This window comes from Blastomyces gilchristii, assembly GCF_000003855.2.
Source record: "Blastomyces gilchristii SLH14081 genomic scaffold supercont1.9, whole genome shotgun sequence".
Taxonomy (NCBI): Eukaryota; Fungi; Ascomycota; class Eurotiomycetes; order Onygenales; family Ajellomycetaceae; genus Blastomyces; species Blastomyces gilchristii.
Genome location: NW_003101674.1, coordinates 2,349,350 through 2,369,153, shown reverse-complemented (window position 1 = coordinate 2,369,153; position 19,804 = coordinate 2,349,350). Strand labels below are relative to the sequence as shown.

Genomic DNA, 19,804 nt, shown 5'->3' with positions numbered 1-19,804 from the left:
TTAATTGTTATCGTTAAACAGAGTATTCGATTTCTATCAAAAATCGTGCCGGTAACTTAAAATATCAACTCTTCTAGTTCGGGGTCACGGCATTAATCTAGTTTGCGCCTTCGTTGAAGGATGAGAAAATAGTTTCTCATTCCCCGGTCAAGTTACATCTCTACAGGCACTTTTCCCTGACATCCGTTGCCCCTCAATGCCCTATTTAATCCCCCCTGAGCTGAAGCTTTTCGTGAACACTGCGAAATATTTTTCCCCTCGACTCCGCCCCCCACAAAACACGAGGCCATTTATGGATTGATTGATGGACCGAGAGACATGCAGTCAAGCTACCGCGAGCGCGCGATGGTGTGGCTTGGCTGTCCTTTATATAGAGTTTGTGGCTGGCTGTGAGGTTCACGTTCTCTTTCCTCTTATTAGGCTCTCGCATCAAGCCATGCAACAGGTCCAGGACATGGTAAACAAACATACTCATAACGGTACACTGAATATGATTATAAGCAAGTTCGAGTTCTTCGACGTAAATGTCATCCCACGAGATGTTATGGCTTCCAACTCGGTCAAATCTCATCAAAATCAGGAGCTTTCTTCAACAAAAGCTCGCCAAACGAAAATCAAAACATCACCTTTTCCCAAAAACGCCATTCTATCTAAATATTATCTTGACTACTCCGTACTCCGTATTTTGGCTCCATCGAGAAAGCCAGTCGACGAACGCTTATTACAGCTGTGGCGCACCTCCGACAGCAAGGCGAAGCAGTTTTGATCAACTGACTCCTTTAGTCAATGTGCTTTCAGAATGAATACATGTTAATCCCCTTCTACCACAATGACCGTTAGAGTCTATCAGAATCCGTCTCCATGACCTTTTTATTCCCTCTTGTTGACTCTATTTATGAAAAAGGCAGGTGAGAAATGACAGATGTGTATCAACTATCAAACACTTAACAAGCTTATGATTAAGATTCTACTATAGCACAGGCTGAACTGCATTGAAGAGTTGAGTGGATAAATTCAGAGCCACCTTCGCCCAAGATATCTCGTCCATCCGCCCATGTATTTTATACATGCATGACTATGTGACGCAAAATCATAAGTTACAGCCTTGGGGTCATTAACTGTTCGTTTGTTCAGGAACCTTCTGCTGTTTTAGGGGCTAAATCCCGAAAGACGACCTAACCCCTCACCACCATCAAACGCAAGGTGCAAAATAACGGCTGGGCTTTACTGTTCTTCTTCTCGCCATGAGTGCATCTCAACCAAATACCAACGAGAAACCCCCGTCCACTCTTAACTTACCTCCATCGAATGACCCTCCGCCATCGTATTTGCCAGATGATCCCAATGCGAGCAGTACGGCTCCATTAGCGTCACTTCGAGAGCTTCATTTTGAGCCACTAGGCCTACAAGGGTCTGTCAATCCTGCCATCGCTGGGCCGGTTACCACGGATCAATGTATTGCGCATTTAAAACTTTTGGCCGCTCTAGCGGATCTTCGTGACACTATTTCGACAACTGACGGCCTGTTTAATCTCTACGACGCAGAGTATGGAAAATACCAGACCGAGGAATACAGGCTCAAAGGTGCTCAATTGATTAGAGAAAAACGATGGGCAGTATAGGTCGGTAGAGCAGTGGACAGGTTCTCCCTCTGGCACGAAAAGTGCATTAGGACTGATGGCTTTGGTTCTAGTAATGGGGCTCTTACCACTTACGATATGAAGCGTCCTGGTAGACATGCGGCTTCAACGGCCTGGCAAGACACGATTGCTTGGACTGTTGATATTATGCCTCCTTTAGGTTAGATTCCCTGGCTTCGGATGATTTATGCCCGTTTGCAAATAGCTAATTATTATTTATGCGCAGATGTTTTGATGGTATGGCATGCATACATGCTGAATCCTCGAGATTTTCTAGAAGACTGCATTCGCCTAGGCAAAATGAGCTTCTGGAGGACGGGTTTACCATGGGCAATTGTGAATTCCAGCATCGACCATAGAACATTTGAGTACACCCCTCCATCCGAAGCAGCAGCAAATTTCAGCATGCAAACGGGCCTTCAGTGGGACAGCAATCATGATAGCCCGTGTAAGTCTTTAAACTGCCCACAGTGTGAAGCTCATGTAATTGTTCCATGGCAACAAGAAAACCCACAGATCGGATCAATAGATCATCCCTTTGAATACTGCGACGGTTTTGGAGACGAAAACTTCAAAGCCGTTTGCAATAATTGTGGGGTTACTATCACGCACGAAAAGCTTCGCGTTGCGAAGTTTCGTCGTGACGTACAACGGCTTGTTACGGGATGTTTTCCGATGCCCGGGACCATTTTGGACACGACTGGGGTCCCAGAGGACAGAGATGAGGATCACCGCGGGCCTTCTTTCCCCAACAATCTCATCAGGCTAGTAATTCGTGGGCCGCTACGCAATCTAGTTGACCTCGCCCAGAACCCCTCTGCATCGATGTCTATGGTACGCGATTTCCTAGGTGAGACCCTCGCGGATGAAGAAAAGGTCCAGAAAGCACTTCATGGTGCAGCGTCCAAACCCGATACTGAAGAACGCATCGCCATCCGAAAAATGATGTCTCGATACTGGGATAACTCGTCGCCTTTCGCACTTGACCTCGTCGGAGCAGTTATCCGCCAGGGAACATTCATACAAAAGATGGACAACATTGACTGGATACACTCGCCCGCACTCGAGTCAACCATGAACCGCCTCATCACGAAATATATATATTTCTTCCGAATTATATCGGAGAACCGCACAGAAATGGCCGTCCCTACGCTTGACGTTGACCTCGCCTGGCACACCCACCAACTCTCGCCGTATAAGTATTTCACATATTCCACCCGCCATGCCGGTGGATGGTTCATCAACCACGACGATAAGGTCTCCGAGACCAAACTCACCACGGCATTCCAATGGACATCAAAGCAATACCAGCGGATCACAGGGGGCCAGGTATATAGTGAATGTACGTGCTGGTACTGCGAAGCCATCAGAGAATCCCACAACGGCGGCTTCTTCAAATCCTCTTCGACCTCCCAAGCTCAAAAGCGAGGCGACCAACTGCACATGCGTAAGGATATTAATCGAGACCCGCTCAAAAGCCCTCATATATCCACTCATAACGCTGTGCATCCTGTAGATAATCCCCTCGAGCGCCCGGACGGGCGCGAGCTAGCGGCTTTAAAGCTTCAGTGGAAATATGAAAAGGCCATGCGACGGATACGGAGACGGAGCACGAAATCCGTCCTGACACGAGGTGGTAGTGGCGACTCTGGGGCGAAGCGCCTCTCGATTATACCATCAAGCACAGACAAAGCCGGGGAAAGCCCGTATGCAGCGACTGCCATCGTATGGGGTTTGCCATTGGCAATGGCACTTTACATTCCCTTCGCGGTCGATCCGGGTATCAATACACACTTATATCCGTGTAGTCCGGCATGCATGAGCATGGGAATTGGCGCTCCAGGTAATTGTGTTGCGTCCACATGCACCGCTGAGGTTGCGGCAGGGGGATGTGGGTGGGATGCTGATGGCGGCGGGGCTTGCGGTGATGGCGGCGGTGGTTGTGGTGGTTGTGGTGGTGAATAATAAATCTACTGGCAGCGGTGTTTTGACCCCGATTTACTTGGTTTAGTTAACCTGCTGGTATAGATGCCTAGGTATTTAACCAGATGTTCGTTTTGAGGGGAGTTTTCATTACACCTTGCTGATATTTCTACTCCTTTCTTTGATTCCAGTGTCCTTTAGTTTCATTAGCATTTGGCATTTTATGTGTATTTGTTCGTCGCACCACTGGTACGATGCTCTACGAATCTGAATTCTGCATATCTATGATACCCCATTATCGCCTAGGTGAATCTAATCATCCCCGCCCCTCGTAACTCTACGGTGTGGTGTATGCACATGAATGAACCATATAATTCATATCGAAATCTGGCCGTTGTAAAAAATGCTTTGTGAAATGAAAATGATAGAAAGTGGGAGTAGACTGGGAAACAATAAAAGGTATTGAAAAGTGGGAATAAGGGCATATCAAGAAAAGAATACGAACGATCTACAGCATGAACTGGTATATAAAGGTCAAAAATGGGTTGTGAATTGACTGATCCATGGTATAACTTCATTGCAGTACCACAGAGTTAAGGACCCAAAGAAGCTAGCATACGTAAAAAATTTGCGCCTTCCCTATGGCTTTCTTCTGTGAATATCCAACTCACTAGAAGGAGAAAAAAAAAGGACAAGAAAAGATATGTGATACTGCAATCGAAACAAGAATGGGAATAAAAGTGTGAAAAATATACAGTAAAGACACGTAAACGGAGAAGAGTTCTATTTCTAGCAAGAAACAGAAGGGGTAGTAGTATATAACCGTTAATCTTGTGACGAATAAGAAGAAAGGGAAAAGAAAAGGAAGGAAAAGAAGAGAAGAGAATCAGAAATAGGCGATTAGGCAATGCCCTGCGATTCCAAGCCCTGAACCTGATTGAACGAGTACGGGAAGTCCACCAACCCATCCAGCATCCAATTGAGGGGATCAAATACTTCGTAATTCGGCTCCATGAAGCCTCCTAGGATCCCCATCCCGTTACCGGGACCTGCTGTGCTGAGGCTTCCTTCTCCGCCGATGTTGGTTGAGTGAGAGGGGGGTGCGGATGCAAGGTTGGAATCTGCCCCGGGAATACCAGGGGTTGAACTTGAGGCGCGCAACGGGGCAACGGATGAGGCAGAAGAGTCGGCATTGGAGTCTGGGTTGGTTGGGTTTTTGAGGAAGGCTGGTTTACGATTGTTAGAATCACGGGGAAACCTTGGATATGGGAAGGGGCATCGGTATATTAGTAGAAAGAGGGAAACATACATTCCAGATTCCTTCCTTTAGCTTGAAAATCTTCTCTCCATCGCCAAACAGAATCGTAGACAAGAGACATACTCATACGGCATCTGACTTTCAGCTGCAGGGTATCGTCCATATCCGGGCGGACCGATGAGCTGCCGACATATGGGGAGACAGGTGCACCTCCCGTCCTCCACATTTGTGCCAAAACCTCTGCCAACCGTTCAGGGAGATCATTGTTCGTGACGGACATACTTCGTATAGCCCAGATAGTCCTGTTGAAAAGGGTTTTTGTATAATCCATGTCAATGTGGACTGCGAAGAAGCTTTTGCACAGCTTCAGAAGAATGAAGCCAGCGGCCAGGGTCATCTGATATATATAATTTGGGCTGTATGCAAGAACAGGCCCAACGGACGTTTCGAGATTTAGAGCCTCGTCGAGAAAGAGTGTGGTTGCAAGGTAGAGTGCTAGGAGGCCCTGGCGGTAGTCTTTGGCTGTCGGGTTATCAAAGAAAGCAGAAAGGCGGAGGTGAAGGCCGGCTGCCCGAAGGTAGAGGTTTGTTATAGCTAAAAGATAATTTATTAGTTTATATAAGGGAGAGGGGAACAAGAGAAAGTAAATCACACACAATTATGTTCCTGTCTGAGCTGGCCTTCGAGCTCCTCGAAGTCCTTGGCTAGAATTGTGGTTACAATGAACCTTTCATCATCGCTTGATAACCCTACAGGATCTCGAGGATTGCTGTATAGGCCTCTGGTTACTTTATCGCAGAACTTTTCAATATCCAGTCGGCACTTTATTTCCGGCGGGAGCTTAAAATTCTGGTCAACGGATTCTGGTGATGATAGCGTCCAGTCAAGCAGTGTTTGCGACGGTTGTCCATAACCGGTTGCCACTCTAGTAAGAGGGTTAGCATTTACTTAAAAATATGATAGGTATGAGGCATCCATACCTTTGAGCAACGATATTGCAAACACCCCAAGTCTTAACCCTATCTTTCAACTCCCCTTCTCTAAACTCGATCCTGAATTTAGAAAAGTCTTGCGCATGAGACGGTCGATGGAGGCCAATTTGCATAGCTATCTGCATCATCATACCGCAAAGCATGAAAGTTGGGTCTGTCGATGTGCTACTAGTGGGAAATGGCCAAGTGCATAATAGCGCTAATGCTTTTACGACATGGTAGCTTTGAGGAACATCTGCCAATGTACTCCAGACCAATCTTGACACTGGCCCAGACAAAGCGTTCAGGAGAATACGGTCGCCTTGATATCGACGCGAACCCACGCTAATTATAGTCCAGAATAGGAGAGGCGAGGTGGAAAAGTACTCCTCAGGTGGTTTAACTCTATCTAGAAATGGGAGGAAGGGGTGATAGAACGTGAAAAATCTAGTCCTTATTTAGCATAACGGTGATGTGATTCGGTCGATAAGTTCAATCGAAAGAATACTAACTGGCTAAATAATTCTGTAACACGTTCTGGTGCAACCGACACATCTTCCAGGCGTTTGGTCATTACAATCTGGCCACTAGGGCTTCTGAGAAAACTAGACGAATCCAGCCCTGATCGAAGATCAAGCAGCGATGCAACGGCTTCATGTGGTCCCATATACTGGTCCCCTGTAAGGCCCGGCGACGGCTGATACATGTTGCGCTGAGACGAACTAAACGTAGTAGAAATGGATGAGTCTTGTTTGGTGGATGCAGACGACTGGGGTTGCTGGTGCTGTTGTTGCGCATTGGCCGCGGCATTGGCATTCGCAATTTGCCTTCTCAGCTCAATTATTTCACGTTCCATCTCTGCATTCCGACTGCGCTTGCCGATACGTTTGAAATTCGACTCGATCTTGCATTCCAATTTGAGACGACGGCAACGCGAGCACGTAGTAAAAGGTTCTTGTATAACGTCGCATCGGAGCTACAATACAAATGTTAGCAGATTGCATGACTCATAAACAGCCTGCTCATTCTAAATGGAAGTATCCTGGTTACTACGACCACATAGAAAAGAAAGAAAAACAAAAACAAAACCCAAAGAAAAAAAACCTGAGTTCTCAATTGAGCATCCCACCTTTTGTTGGCGACACTCATTGCAGGCGCGCTTCACTGGCTGCTTCTTCCGGTCATCCTGGGTATTGTTGGCATTATTCTCCGCCTCTTCTGTATCGTCTATGCTCCCTGGCGAGCTATCCAGCCCTGCGGTATGCACATTCCGTCTCCGGTTTCCACCACCAAAAGTTGACACTGAAGCAGGAGAAGGACCAGCAGCGAACGAACTAGTGGTATTCCCCCTGATAGGGCTGACATGGCGGCTGTGACCTTGCTGCTGCTGCTCTGCTGGCCCAACTCCTGCTGCTCCGGCTGGAGTCGCTATTCTTCCTGGAGCACTACCACCTCCGACACCGCTACCATTCCCAACGCCAACGCCAGCGACACTCCCACTGCCACTGGCACCGCGTGTATGGTCGTCGCTAAATGTCAGGGCAGCCACACTGGGAATTGTTTTCTCTCCGGGGAAAACCAGCACCCCGAACAAAGAAAGGTTGGGAGCGAGTGGGTTTACGGGCAAGAGCCGTGGTCGGCAGCGGCAGAGAGCCTCGCAGCGGCACCAGGGAATGCGGGGGCAGAGTAGTTACTCTTGGTTCTTTTCTCTTCCCACTTCACGCCGCGTCGGTGCGTCGTTGGACGCACTCGAAACGCTTACAGGTGGGTGTCACGGATTGTAAGGTCTTAGCTACTTAAGGCTTCGTGCTGCCCGGCTGGCGGGGTTCATTGAAGTTGATTGACTCGATCGTGTCCGATGTCGGTGAGATTGGTGGAGGTGGAGGATTCAGCCAACGAAGAACCACGTGGTTGATAAGGCTGGATCATGTGATCCAGACGACGGCTGGGTTGGACCGGGGGCCGAGGCTTGTTCGCGACATCAAGCGTGCCATAACTACCGATGAATATGGATGGCATGGCACCGCGAAGAAGAAAACAGGGGCAATAATACCGGCAAACATGACAACTCCATTCAAACACCGTACCTTACTTCCTAAACAGCCCGTCTCCAAACCAAGCAAATATTCCAAACCTTTAAACCCTTCTGCACGTCCGGCGGATCTTCAGCTAAAATCTACTATCATACCTACCGGCACTCGTCAGCGGCCTGAGGATAGGAGTGGAAGCAAGCAGAAGGGGGAGAAGGAAACGCGGGAAGGTCGGAGAGATCAGGGAGATCAGGAGGGTCCGGAGGATGAAATGGAAGTGCCGGTGATCGAATTTGATTCTTCCAAGGCGCCGCAGCCATTTCTAGACGGGGATGAGGTATTGGAAAGAATGAAGGCATTGGGAAAGTGATGGGGGGGGAGACTGAGAAACAGAGAGGACCTCTGCGGTGGGGCTTCTAATTTGGCGTATTATTCCAAGAGGATACATATACCCTGGCGTGTGGGGGTGTATTTTTATGTGCAGCAGTTTTGGTTCCTATTTATCAAAGCAGCATCGCGGCAGCTTCCACATATATGATGAATTAATAATCAACAAACGTCCGTTGTATTGCAAAAGACAGCCTATTCAGGAGGGTAAAGTGCTTAATATACATTCTTCGCAAAAAAAGGATACGTGGGGACAACATTCTCACGCTCAAAAACCAGCAAAGAGTAATGTATGAACCGCCAAAGAAGATTGGTATATAGGATGGCCAAAGGAGGAACAAAATCAGCGGAACAGCAGCATACGCAGATAAGGGAGGCATTGCAGAATACCAGGCGAGAGAAACAAGGTGGAAATGGCAACACAGGCTTGTCCGTCCAAGCGGAATATTAATATTTTTTTGGTCTTTTATTCTCCTCCTTTCGGGATATCTCGTCTCATATCCACGTAAGTTCGTTATCGTATGTATCTTTTGTTGCAGTTAAATATGTCGTCAATCATAATCGGAGGGCAAGATCACTTATAAATCGTTAAAGCTCCAGGGGGGGGTAAAAAGAGGGCCGAACTGAAGGGCCCACAGTACAAAAAAGGGAAAAGGAAAAAGTCTGCAGAAAGGGAAAGGAGATCATGGGAAATAAATATAAAGTAAATAGTAAAAGATATCAAAATCATTCAACGGGAAGGTGAAAAACTGCGCTAAATCGAATAGATCATCCATTCTCAAGCTTAGGACAAGGGAGGAGCAAGAGAAGTATTCATAAATCATTATATCATATCAACACATCGTGATGATACATGTCTCTCATGTAAAACTTTCATGTTCAGCATCACCCGCTAAAGGAGCAATACAAAATGACAATGGGATGAAGAAGAAAAGAAGTTGATGAGATGTTAAAATAAGGGAAATTATGAAAACAGATGAAATATAGAAAATCGATATCAAACCCTTCAAAAATGGAAAATTTCCTGTTGCGTTACACATCGAGTATACACGAGGCCAGCCCCAAGGGAAAAAAGGCAGTTAATAGTAGTAATCCTCATCACATCGGATTTAACGACCATCCGGAACGATTGTAGTAGTGTTATTAGTGAGAACGCGCCCCCCGATGCTCTTTCTCAATTTATCTCTCCGCTCCTCAAGCTTATCTTGTTCCCTCTGGCGCCGGATATGGGTGATCCACTGTTGCAACTCGCGCAATGATTGTATGGGTCCTTGTAATACCATTCTTGGTAGCGCAAAATTGCGGTTGCGGCGAGCAGGGCGTACACGATGTGATGGGAAACCTGATTTGTAGTGCGATGGAAGTTCATGGTTGCCGTTCTTACGACGGGTAGTCCGATATCGAGTACGGTTGGACATCCTTCGAATAACTGATAGTGGGCCAGCGAATATGACACGCTTTTGCGGTATGCCTAACGAGTTGCTAACGTACAGATCATCGATGTCCCTGGAAGTGGGGGAATCGGACCTCAGGATACCCTCCCCTTCCACATCATCAGAGTCCGCAAGCCCTTCCCAAAACGGTCGAGGTAGCCAAAATGAATGTAATTTGCTGTCTATATTTTTGCTGGTTTTAGGGTTTCGTACATTTTGAGACAAGACCGGGGTTGTATGTGCCTCTGTTCGTCTCCGGGAACTCAAGGCACGGCGAACAGAGCCGAACCGACGTATTGCGCCATTGTTCTTGTCCGGATTGTGCTCATCTATAAGAGCAGGCTGGTCAATTTCATCCATAGGAGTTGGCGGAATAACCTTGACTGCTGGGGGTTTTGGCGGAGCGCGCGGGTTTCGAAGTGGAGAATCAACATCAGCTGCCGCAGCTTGCGTAGACATGTCTGGTGTCGTGAGTCGGGCAACTTTCATTTCCATAACACCTAGCGAAGTTCGCAGTTCCTGAACGGCTCGTGATTCGGTGGCCGGCTGTTGGTCTACAAGCAAAAGTGACGTATTATTGTGGAAGAAAAACGGGACAGCTCTAGCTTCGTGAATTTCCACTGGGCCAGGAGATAAGGACTGAATGGATGCTTGAAACGGTGTGAGAGGCAGAGATGGAGATATCATTGGTCCGTTTTCATCGCCTGGCTGTCCATTCGTACGTGGGGTTAAAGTTGTAAACTGTTTGACAGGTTCGGGGACAGGGGTTTTGGTAGATATCGGTTGCACGGGCGCTTGATTGCGGCGCTGAGGGAGAGCGGGCTGGACGGTGGGAGGTGGTGCATGATATTGCAAACTCTCCGAGGTAAGTGAAGGCGCCCTAGAGTTATTTCGGCTTGTGGGTGCGGATAACGAAGACTTTCTTTGAGGAACGGTTAGCCCAGACAAAGAGCTCCTACGGCCCACATCTTTTGAGGTCGTTGATGGTAAAGATGCGGATAATGTGCGTCTTGTCCGTCGAGATACGTCAAACGACCCGATGCCGCTGTCTGGAGCAGTGGTAGGTCGACGACTAGAGCCAAGAGAATGCGTTCGTGAATGGTCCCTGCTACTAGAGTGCGTAGATTTCAACGAGGATTGTCGTTGGGGAATTACCACAACGGGTACAACATCAGGCTTCGGCTTTGGTCTCGTCGAGGTTACGCTTGCAGCAAAAGACATATCCGATGACACACTCCATCGATTTTCATTGGTAATGCGGGCCGACTTTCTGAGTAGACGAGGATGAGAGTCCGTCAAAGACGACGTTGAATCTTCATAATATGACTTAGGCAGAGGCGAACTGACGGAACGAAGGGAGGAATTCTTTTCTGTATGCCGTAATGTCGGTAGCTTTCGTTGCGGAGGATCTATTACCATAGCTTCCACGGTTGATGTAGTCGATATCCCAGACAAACGCCAAGCATGGATGCGTTCGCTCATATCAAGCTGCTCCTCTCCCGTAACCCATGCTATACTCTCCGCAAACTTCTCAACGGAAGATGTCACGGGAATATTTTGTGTGTCTTTTACCCGCTTCTCCAAACTCTTTTCCCGGCTAGACGATGATTTAGATATAGGTTGCGAATCAGAAGGGCCGGCGTTGACTTGGGAAAATGGGTCGTGATCAGAGAGGATCGGTCGACGCCTGTGTTTCTTTTTTTGGAAGCCGGCAATAACGTTTTCATCTAGCTTAGTCCACTGGCCATCAAAAGAATCAAACGTGGCCGCATCTGTCTGGCTAACTGTCATTCCATCTGCAACAGGTCCACCACCCCTTGGTGGCCCTGCATTTCTCAAAAGCCCTCGCTCCGCCGATGTCGTATTTGTTCGCAGCGGATGAGGCAGCTTGTGTTTGGCTGGACGCAACGATGGGGCGGGCTGGACCGATGCAGCATTTCTCTTTTCCAATTCTTCCTCCGATGACAAAGTTTCTCGGGCAGTAGTGAACGACTCAGCCCTTGAGGACATGGACGGTTGTATTGGAGTAAGACCTTCTCTCTTTTTGAATTGCGAAACTGTTCGTGGAGGTGTAATATCGGGTGTCGGGGGGCTTAACTGGTGAGTTGGCGTATCAGTTCCTGTCGTGGCTGGGATAAGCTCGTGAGATACCTCGCGCGAGATACCATTGCTTGATTTCCTACAGGGCTCTAATACCAGGCCAGGGGGTGTCAAGGGAAGAGCTGGCGCGGTAGGATGGGTGTACCCGTTTGAAGGAGGCGTGGCATCATAAGGTCTCGGACTCGACGACGTAAATGCCAAACCCTGTGTAGGCAATACATCGCGTTTTCGTGGTAGGGCTTTATGGGCTTTCAGACCCGGATGACTTGCCGGCGGCGTTGTCGGGCTTGTCTCCAGAATATTCACTGACGGCATATTGCCAGAGGTCGAGTTGGTCTGGGTGGGTTCGTGCTAAGGGACTGACTAGTCTTATAAAATAATGATAACGGTCCCCGGTTAAGGAAATTTGTTTTGCATAACTTTTGAAACCTCCTTATTCCTGGGGGAAAACTCATCCATAGCACTCGATGCCCATGGGTTTCTCACGTTATCCAAGGTAGCGGCCGCATAACGGAGAAGGAGTCCAGATACTTTTTCCAGCGCTGACACAAGCCCAGACCGAATTATTTCCCACAAAGCTGGTTCGCTGATCGTGGCGGGAAGTGAGGTGCGATATATAGGCGCTGTCCGCTGTCGCACTGGATTATTGGAAAACAATCGATCGATGGAACGGAGCCAACCTCTGTGTCTATAATCTGCTGGGTGGCGAGCTAAGCCTCGGTGCGAAGAATGTCAGGAACAGACAGACAGGGCTTTGCAGAGAAATTCTCTCTATCCGCTGTGGATGATGGTTGATGATAGTTTGATTGCGATACGATACAGCGAATGGGAGGTAAATAACAAACACCAGGAGGCCAATATTCAATCCGGGCCACGACTTGGACAGTTTGTGCTTAAAATGGAGTCTGGAACAGGCGCTAAATAATTAAAATTCTACCCAAGTGAAAAATATGGTCACAAACACTTTTTTTTAAGGGTGGTTGGAAAAGGGTTTCCAGCAGTGTGATGAGGGCTGGTCGCAAAGGACAAATAGGAGGAGGATAGGAAGGATGGAAGACTCAAGAGGGGGGAAAGTCGACGACGACGGGCCAAAGATGACGATCCCTGTTGGAACAGAAGAAGCAAGAAAGAAATATCTCCTTAAACTACGGAGTACGCTGCTAACCACCAACAAATCAAGCCAGTCTTCATCCAGACCAGGGAAACCCGCTTCTACAGCTTTCGGACAAAGAAGGGGTGGTCTTTATTTATGTATTTAGGCCGAGATAGATCAGGCCAGATCAAAGAAACTGCAAGCAACCACTGCAGCAGGTAGTTTATTTACATCGTACCTCATATATTTAAGTTACTCGGCTTTCTGCTCGTTGGTCCATTCAGTCTTGTCTTGTTCTCGAAGAAACCCCCTGAAACGGCCCCTCTCTAGATAGTTATTTAGGACGTTTCATCTTCGTTGCAAAAATATACTCTGGCCAACCTCCCAGTAAGTTATCCAGTTAGTTACGGCTAGAACCCTGGCTCGAGTTAAAAACTCAACCGAATATTTGGTATTTAACTACGGAGTACTTATATTAAAGATTATCATACTTAATACTTTTGCGTTACAAAAGACTGTGGATATTTCAACCAAGACTCGGGCTGCGTTTTTCAATAGGAAACTGGAGTAAATATCCGATCTGCTGAATTAACCGCGGCATGGCACATTCCAAACGACAGATTGTTTATTTTTGTATACAGAAAATTAAAAAGGCTGCTGGCTGCCTCCTAGAATGCATATACATATCATGTGGCAATACAATAAACTACCACCCACCTGCTCAATTCCCGGTTTTCCTTTGCTCGGATGCAAGCATGATATCAGGCTTGGGCTTACATACGTGCAGTCTCAACTCTCTAGCCCGCGGCGATAGTAATATCTATTTCTCTAATTTCTGTTGGCTTCTGACACGCTGGGTCGAAACTTGCATAACATCCTTGCCTTCTTTTTATCTGTGTGATTTTTGCTTTTAAACCCCGCAGGCCTCTGCCGCCTCCTCCCCCCCCGCGGTCGACTGCACTATACATAAGGAGTAGTAAGTTGATATGACAGCGAGTCAAGCCATGGGAGAGGGAATGTTGTTGGCCCTAGGCTCGATCTTTGACTCAAGAGTATGTAAGTATATCTCTTTCTCTCTTTCTTTCTTTCTTTCTTTTTTATTTTTATTTTTATTTTTATTTTTATTTTTTATTTTATTTTTATATTTTTTTTAGCAGCTAATGTTTCATAAACGAAGAGCAACACCGGTTGGGTTGGTTAAATAACTATTTTGCTCACAAGCTGTCAGCCAAGTGGCCTGATTCATGCTCTCTATCTATCTCAATCTCACCTCCTCCGTACTCCGTACATATTAGTCCTCTTTAGACCCTCATTCCCTTCCCATACCTGGCCATGCAAGCCAAGCTTTTGTCTCCAGCCTGTCATGATATCATGATACTTTCAAATCTAAGTGGAACGCCCGCGATGCTGCTGGTCCGTCAGCATGGGAGACTTGCTCCGACGGTGACTAGCAAGGAGTGCAAGAAATTTTAATAGTTCTTGAGATGTCTGATTGGTCTTGCAAGAAAACAGGTCGTCGACATTTACCTAGGTAAGGTACAGTGCTCCGGGAAATATGACAATCTCTCATGGAAGTTTGCAGCCAAATGCATCCACTCTATAAACCACCACTAGACAAATCACTAGAACTAGCCAGGAGAAGACCTATATGTAATTTATTTCCTTGGAAAGAACCAAAAGGCTAATTAACATTGTTAAAGGGTGCATGGAAGATGCCTGACTTTTTAGGATATACACAGTTTAACATCTGCAAATTCAATCAGGATATTTAACCGAAACCATATTGCTAACAGATGAATTTCTTTCTAGTGTACTCGGTGCTGTAAATTGTAAATTGGTATCACATTACATATAAGATTTCAAATAATTGGACTTCCCTACCCAGGCAACTCAGTGAACTCATCTCCTTGAGATCCAATCTCTCAGACAATATGGGTTCTGTTGGCGGGGTCTTGGCTTCGCGGTCAAAAAAAAAAAAAAAAAAAAAAAAAAGTCCATGGCTGTCAAGGGAATAACTAGAGGTTAGATAGATATTTAAGAAGCTTGTCAGTGATTTTTTGCAAACGGTGCGCGCCACTCCTTTAACTACAGGAAGTCTTGCAGGCTACTCTGTACCGAGTACTGTACCGTACCTCGAATTGAGCACCAGATACTAAGGCAATGCCGGTGACACTTTGGTTGGATCCCTAAATATGTACTGTACATGTACATAGGTAGCTTGTCACAGCTTCTCGCGGCTTTATTTCCATGAACTTGTCTCAGTACTCACAATGGGACTGAAGCTTGTTGATACTATCCATCGGCGTTGGCCAAGGCTATCTACACTTCTGAAAAGGAAAGGAAAACCTTTCGACGAATGACAAACAGATGATTCTGAATGCTTATTCACGCAGAACACCTTTTCAAAATTCCGATCGAGCTCAATGAAGTCTCAATTAAATGAATGACAATTGGAGTTTTATGTCCGGTATAAAAAATATAGGAGACAACAATCTTCAAGCCTCGGCCATGATGTATGTACGGTACGACACACATCCATATACAACCCAATCAACCTATTATTTAAAACAGCATTGCAGATACCATCACAGTGAGAATGACTAACAATCCTACTTGCTGCCAGATGCCGCTCACAAACAAACCCGACGCACCAGCAGTATCACTCGGCGAAGGTGGCGATGTGGGACTGCCGCCAATCACCAACAACCTCAGGGAACAATTCGGTCGTATTCTCATCGACAAGAATCCATTGTTTGAGTACCGCCTTGCCCGTCAGTATCGCCTCGATCTGCTCCTCTGTGCAGACGCCGGGGTCAAGCGCTTAGCAGAACTTAGGATACTGTGGCGGGGGGTCCTGTTTAAACGCAAAAGTGTCGGACGGACCAGACGAACAAATAATAATCCCCATCGTCGTCAGGCAATGGCACGACGGTGTCGATCTCGCCCGTGGCAATATCATTGTTGAACAGCACGCCTTGTTCGAGTCGTGCCGGCTTCGATCCTTGCAATGACGTGAAAGTGAGAGTATTCAATTGATATATGAGAGATTATTCACAATCATTTATCTCTATAGGGGGGTATTTCGGCATAGTCGATCGCGAGTCTCACCGCCTCGCCGCCCATCCAGTTGCAGGCAAAGTCGCGGTCGCCATAGATGAGAGAAACCTTGATGTTATTCTCGAGCAGGAAGGCCAGATCCTCGATCCAACCTGGACGCGGATAGTCGCCAATGCCTCGGAAGGCTGTCGATACGGCTCTGTTGGACTGGGTCCAGTTGAGGGGTACGCCAAGTGCGGCTTGGACGTGTTCCTGATTCACACCACCCCTTGTAAAATGGGGTAGGGAATGCGGCCGGCTCGACCTGCGAAATGTCGTAGTAGTTGCGGCCGGAGTGCCGAAGATATGGCCCGCGACCCTCGCTGGAGCAGTAGTTCTCAGCGGTGCTGCAAACCTCATTGACGGTGTCGTTGATGCCGGTGTTATCTGGGTCCCAGACGGCGGAAAGAACGCGGCAGTCCTCGACCATATCGCGACAACCGCCGCGCTTAACGAGGGAGTCGACCATATAGTCATAAATCGTTTCATTGACTGTTTCGATACCGTATGTGTTTTTGAATGCAAACTCTGGGTCTGAAGGCCACTGCACTTGGCGGTCAAGGCAGCCGTTGATGATTTATGAGGGTATCAAGATTCAATACTTTCATGTCTCCATCGTCATCTTTCCAGGTACCATTTTCGATCTTCTGGTTCCGTTCTTCGAAGTACGCGAAAAATGCTGGGCCGTGACGGCCACCATAAGGCTCAGTGGCAAGGCTGATTCGAGAGTCCCCTGGGTGGTAACCGGGGAATTCTTGGAACCATACCTGCGCAAAGTGCCGAAGAGCAATTGCAGCACTACGACTATCCAGTGCAGTGTTTTCCGGCTCGTTACTAGGGTACGTTCCGACCAGTAACGTAGCATTCTGCTCTGGAATTGGATCATTGGGGCCCAACTTGGTGAGCTCTCCTATGGATCAAATTTTTCGTGTAGTTGGCAAGGGTATCGTAGGATAAGCCGACCTGTGCCGGGTGATCCAAGAAGAGCATATTAACTGTTTTTATTTTTAGCACTATATTCGCAGGCTCGCAATATTGGGGAACAGGAGAGTGATCCATACCTTCATTGTTCCATGAATATTGATTCAGTATCGTTGAATTTGAATCCGGATTGATGATGCAAGGACCGTTTTCAACCAACAAGCCCATCTGTTTCCGGCAGTCAGCAAATGCAAATACTGCTACCCCTATCCACCTCTCCATCTCCACCCTCAAGGAGCTTTGGTTTAGGGCTGTCGCATCACTTGATTATAGCAGAGCATTTGATGCATCAAAAGAGGAAGAGAAGTACGAAAAAGTTGAGAAGGCGAGAGATAAAAGCAAACTGGGGGCGTCACCATCGAAGAGCTCCCGGGTCCTCCATTGATCCATTTAGACAAAGGAGCATTCTCTGGATCTTTTTTTGCTTCAAAAAACCAGAAGAATGTGTTGATGGGGTAGTCTTGGTTATCATCGAGACCCTTCAGCGTATGACTTGACCCCCGACGTAGTCTCGCAAAGTCCTGGCTGCCGTTGATGTGAGCTAGGGATGAGTCTAGAGTAGGGATATGTTTGCTCACCTCTTTGTAAGTGATCTTAGCACCATCACCAAATTTGGATTCCAAGCCTGTGACCCCTTCTGGCTTGAGAAGGAATTGGGCTAGAGCTGGGAGACCAGCTACCAAAAGGCACAGTGCCGATTTGGCGAAACACGACATGTTCAACGTTTATAGGGAGACTCTCACGACCACCTGGAGGAGGTTATTTCTGAAGAATACGTCTCAAACACCACCAACTTCGACGCTCAAGGGCGGGCTGCCTCTGCCTAAATAACTCCAGCAACGTCCCATCCTGCTGGAAGATATCCGGCAGTCGTGTGTTCCATGTCGTTGGTTCAAGCGGGGTTGAAACTACGGACCCCTAAAACAATCTGACAGCGCGCCGGCATTTGCTGATCTTTGCTAGAGTCCCTTGACACCCTATCTTCGCAGCAGAAGCACTGCTTCCCTATCCCCACCTCTCGCTGGTTAACGGACTGTGGGTATGGCGTCCCCACGCGGTTGCAGGGACCGAGAACTGAGCTCAAGCCGATATCACCTAATGCTGCTCAAAACCCCAGCACCCCGCAGATTTTGATGTCAGTCTGCCGAGTTTCGGGATTACGCAGGGAAATATAATAATGCGTCGTTTACCAGTGAAATGCGCAGAAATGGGCAGTGGAGGGTTGAACCTAATTGGAGCCCTACGCGCCAAGACGCTGGTTTGCGAAGGTGGAGCCCCTTGGCCGCAGCCCCAGGAAGAGATCTACATAGTTAACTTACATTTGCCGCGTTTTGTACGGAGTATTCGGCCCACAAAGGTCACAACATCCTCCAACCAGGAATTTTCTCAAATGTCCTTCCTTCCTGTATCATAAGGGAGCAGCGAACTCGTCCAACAGATTCATTGGGAAGAAAAAGAAAATTGCCCACAGAAGACTCAATCAACACCGCCTCCCGAGTAACTATGTACAGTACATAATTGAACGAAAGTTATGGCGATGGGGAAATCCGGGCATTAGTTATGCATTTATTTCGTCCATAGTGGTACGCTTGGGAAATGGCGGCGTCCCACGAAATCCGCTCCAAAACGTTTCCCTACGACATCACCAGAACCTCTCTAAAACTCAGTCCCAGTGCTTTACTGGCTCATAGGAATCAACAGCCCAAATCCCTTGATGGTGGGTGGTGGGTGGTGGGTGGAGGGTGGAGGTTCCCTTTCCATCTACCATTCTCTTCGCCTACAGAGCAGTACGGCTAACTTCTCCCCTGATGATCTAACGGAGATTGCGTGTTGAGTGAGACAGGGTCGTTCCACGGTTCTTCCCATCTATCGGTACAGATTAGCTTCCAACAAACATGGTTTCCCCACCTTTTCCCCGATTGCCGAAAGCCAATAGATAGATATGTTACCGTTTAGCGATGGCCAGCGCCAGCCAAAGTACATGGCGTGGTCATCATTATTTATCTCCGGTCTCCCAGTCCGACGCCATCCCCGTATCTGGACGGCGTGACATAAGTGAGTAGGAATGATAGTCAGAAAGAAGCATTCTCCGTGGTCATGGTGGTTCTGATTTCAAAAGCAACGCTTTGTAAGTCTAGAATCAGCTAGCTTTTCTAGGTATGACGGCGAACTCCTCTGAAAATGGACGATGGCACAGAACCTCGCCGTCTCCTCGAGAACTAGAAAAGCTAGCAACCATATTTGAAACTGGTGCGGCGGATACTTGGAAAAGGCTCCACGGCAGAGACTGGAGAACGTCGGGTGACTCCCGTTATTAAATTCTGACAGAGTAGACTCGAGGAGCGTGGTTTCTCTTTGTTTCGCGAGTTTTCTCATGGAGTGATACATTTGTGTTCCTCTAAGTGAAGCAGGCTGGTTTCAAAGTCGAAAAGTGGTCCACGAATGGGGGGCTTCTTACGGCGGGAGGCTTGTTCATGAAGATGGTGACAGAAAGAACTCGGCGGTACATGTAAAAAAAGACACAGATGAGTGAATACTTGAGATCAACGTGCATTTTTGTCAAAGTAAATCGTAATTGTACACTTTTGATCTTGCGTGGGGTTCAGAAGTGGCTATCTGATACGCCCTCGTGCCATAAAAAAAAAAGTAAAGAAATAACGGGAATAAAAAAATACAATGCTTTGATTCATCAGCAGCTTTTCCTTCTATTTGTACGTGGGAAATAGGAATGATACACTGCCAGTGAGTGAATGAAGAACTGCTAGACCATCACATATCAGTTACATTCATTTCACTGTCAGGAGGAACTCTCACACAATGGAGAATTGATGGATCAGGAAGAGAAAACGAACTGTAGCTTGGTTATCTCCGAACTCTCACTCAGGAGTTTAT

General features: G+C 47.3%; 7 protein-coding genes across 9 annotated transcripts; 3 read left to right on the top strand and 4 right to left on the bottom strand.

Moving 5' to 3' along the window:
• Positions 1 to 62: 62 nt before the first annotated feature.
• Positions 63 to 4,339, top strand: BDBG_04771 (uncharacterized protein). The gene is made up of 2 exons (XM_031721831.1): positions 63 to 1,800; positions 1,867 to 4,339. Exons 1-2 carry the CDS (start codon positions 1,719 to 1,721, stop codon positions 3,603 to 3,605), a joined length of 1,821 nt encoding a protein of 606 aa, XP_031578720.1. The 5' UTR covers positions 63 to 1,718; the 3' UTR covers positions 3,606 to 4,339.
• Positions 3,704 to 7,912, bottom strand: BDBG_04770. 2 transcript variants are annotated; one of them, XM_031721829.1, is made up of 6 exons: positions 6,922 to 7,912; positions 6,305 to 6,768; positions 5,802 to 6,239; positions 5,478 to 5,746; positions 4,873 to 5,415; positions 3,704 to 4,789 (listed from the first exon to the last, which is right to left on the bottom strand). In XM_031721829.1, exons 2-6 carry the CDS (start codon positions 6,646 to 6,648, stop codon positions 4,464 to 4,466), a joined length of 1,920 nt encoding a protein of 639 aa, XP_031578718.1. In that variant the 5' UTR covers positions 6,649 to 6,768; positions 6,922 to 7,912; the 3' UTR covers positions 3,704 to 4,463. The 2 variants fall into 2 exon arrangements, with proteins under 2 accessions (XP_031578718.1, XP_031578719.1); XM_031721830.1 differs by having other exon boundaries at positions 5,802 to 6,768.
• A 396-nt stretch (positions 7,913 to 8,308) lies between these two features.
• BDBG_04769 (uncharacterized protein) lies at positions 8,309 to 13,162 on the bottom strand. The gene has a single exon (XM_002624859.2). The coding sequence runs from the start codon at positions 12,055 to 12,057 to the stop codon at positions 9,319 to 9,321; it is 2,739 nt and encodes a 912-aa protein (XP_002624905.1). The 5' UTR covers positions 12,058 to 13,162; the 3' UTR covers positions 8,309 to 9,318.
• A 1,780-nt stretch (positions 13,163 to 14,942) lies between these two features.
• Positions 14,943 to 16,408, bottom strand: BDBG_17183 (carboxypeptidase D; the record flags this gene model as incomplete). The annotated part of the gene is made up of 1 exon (XM_031724965.1): positions 14,943 to 16,408. One exon carries the CDS (start codon positions 16,406 to 16,408, stop codon positions 15,893 to 15,895), a length of 516 nt encoding a protein of 171 aa, XP_031578715.1. The 3' UTR covers positions 14,943 to 15,892.
• BDBG_17181 lies at positions 15,213 to 17,791 on the top strand (the record flags this gene model as incomplete). Of its 2 annotated transcripts, XM_031724962.1 has the most annotated exons (3): positions 15,213 to 15,348; positions 15,459 to 16,831; positions 16,943 to 17,791. In XM_031724962.1, the coding sequence occupies exon 2, from the start codon at positions 15,459 to 15,461 to the stop codon at positions 15,798 to 15,800; it is 342 nt and encodes a 113-aa protein (XP_031578716.1). In that variant the 5' UTR covers positions 15,213 to 15,348. The 2 variants fall into 2 exon arrangements, with proteins under 2 accessions (XP_031578716.1, XP_031578717.1); XM_031724963.1 differs by lacking the exon at positions 16,943 to 17,791 and having other exon boundaries at positions 15,322 to 15,357; positions 15,459 to 15,800.
• On the bottom strand, positions 16,489 to 17,633 carry BDBG_17182 (uncharacterized protein; the record flags this gene model as incomplete). Its single annotated transcript, XM_031724964.1, has 4 exons — positions 17,491 to 17,633; positions 17,257 to 17,437; positions 16,993 to 17,080; positions 16,489 to 16,841 (listed from the first exon to the last, which is right to left on the bottom strand). Exons 1-4 carry the CDS (start codon positions 17,514 to 17,516, stop codon positions 16,489 to 16,491), a joined length of 648 nt encoding a protein of 215 aa, XP_031578714.1. The 5' UTR covers positions 17,517 to 17,633.
• A 1,079-nt stretch (positions 17,792 to 18,870) lies between the features above and the next one.
• Positions 18,871 to 19,230, top strand: BDBG_04767 (uncharacterized protein; the record flags this gene model as incomplete). Its single annotated transcript, XM_031721828.1, has 2 exons — positions 18,871 to 18,967; positions 19,070 to 19,230. The coding sequence occupies 2 exons, from the start codon at positions 18,871 to 18,873 to the stop codon at positions 19,228 to 19,230; spliced, it is 258 nt and encodes an 85-aa protein (XP_031578713.1).
• Between the last annotated feature and the right edge of the window lie 574 nt (positions 19,231 to 19,804).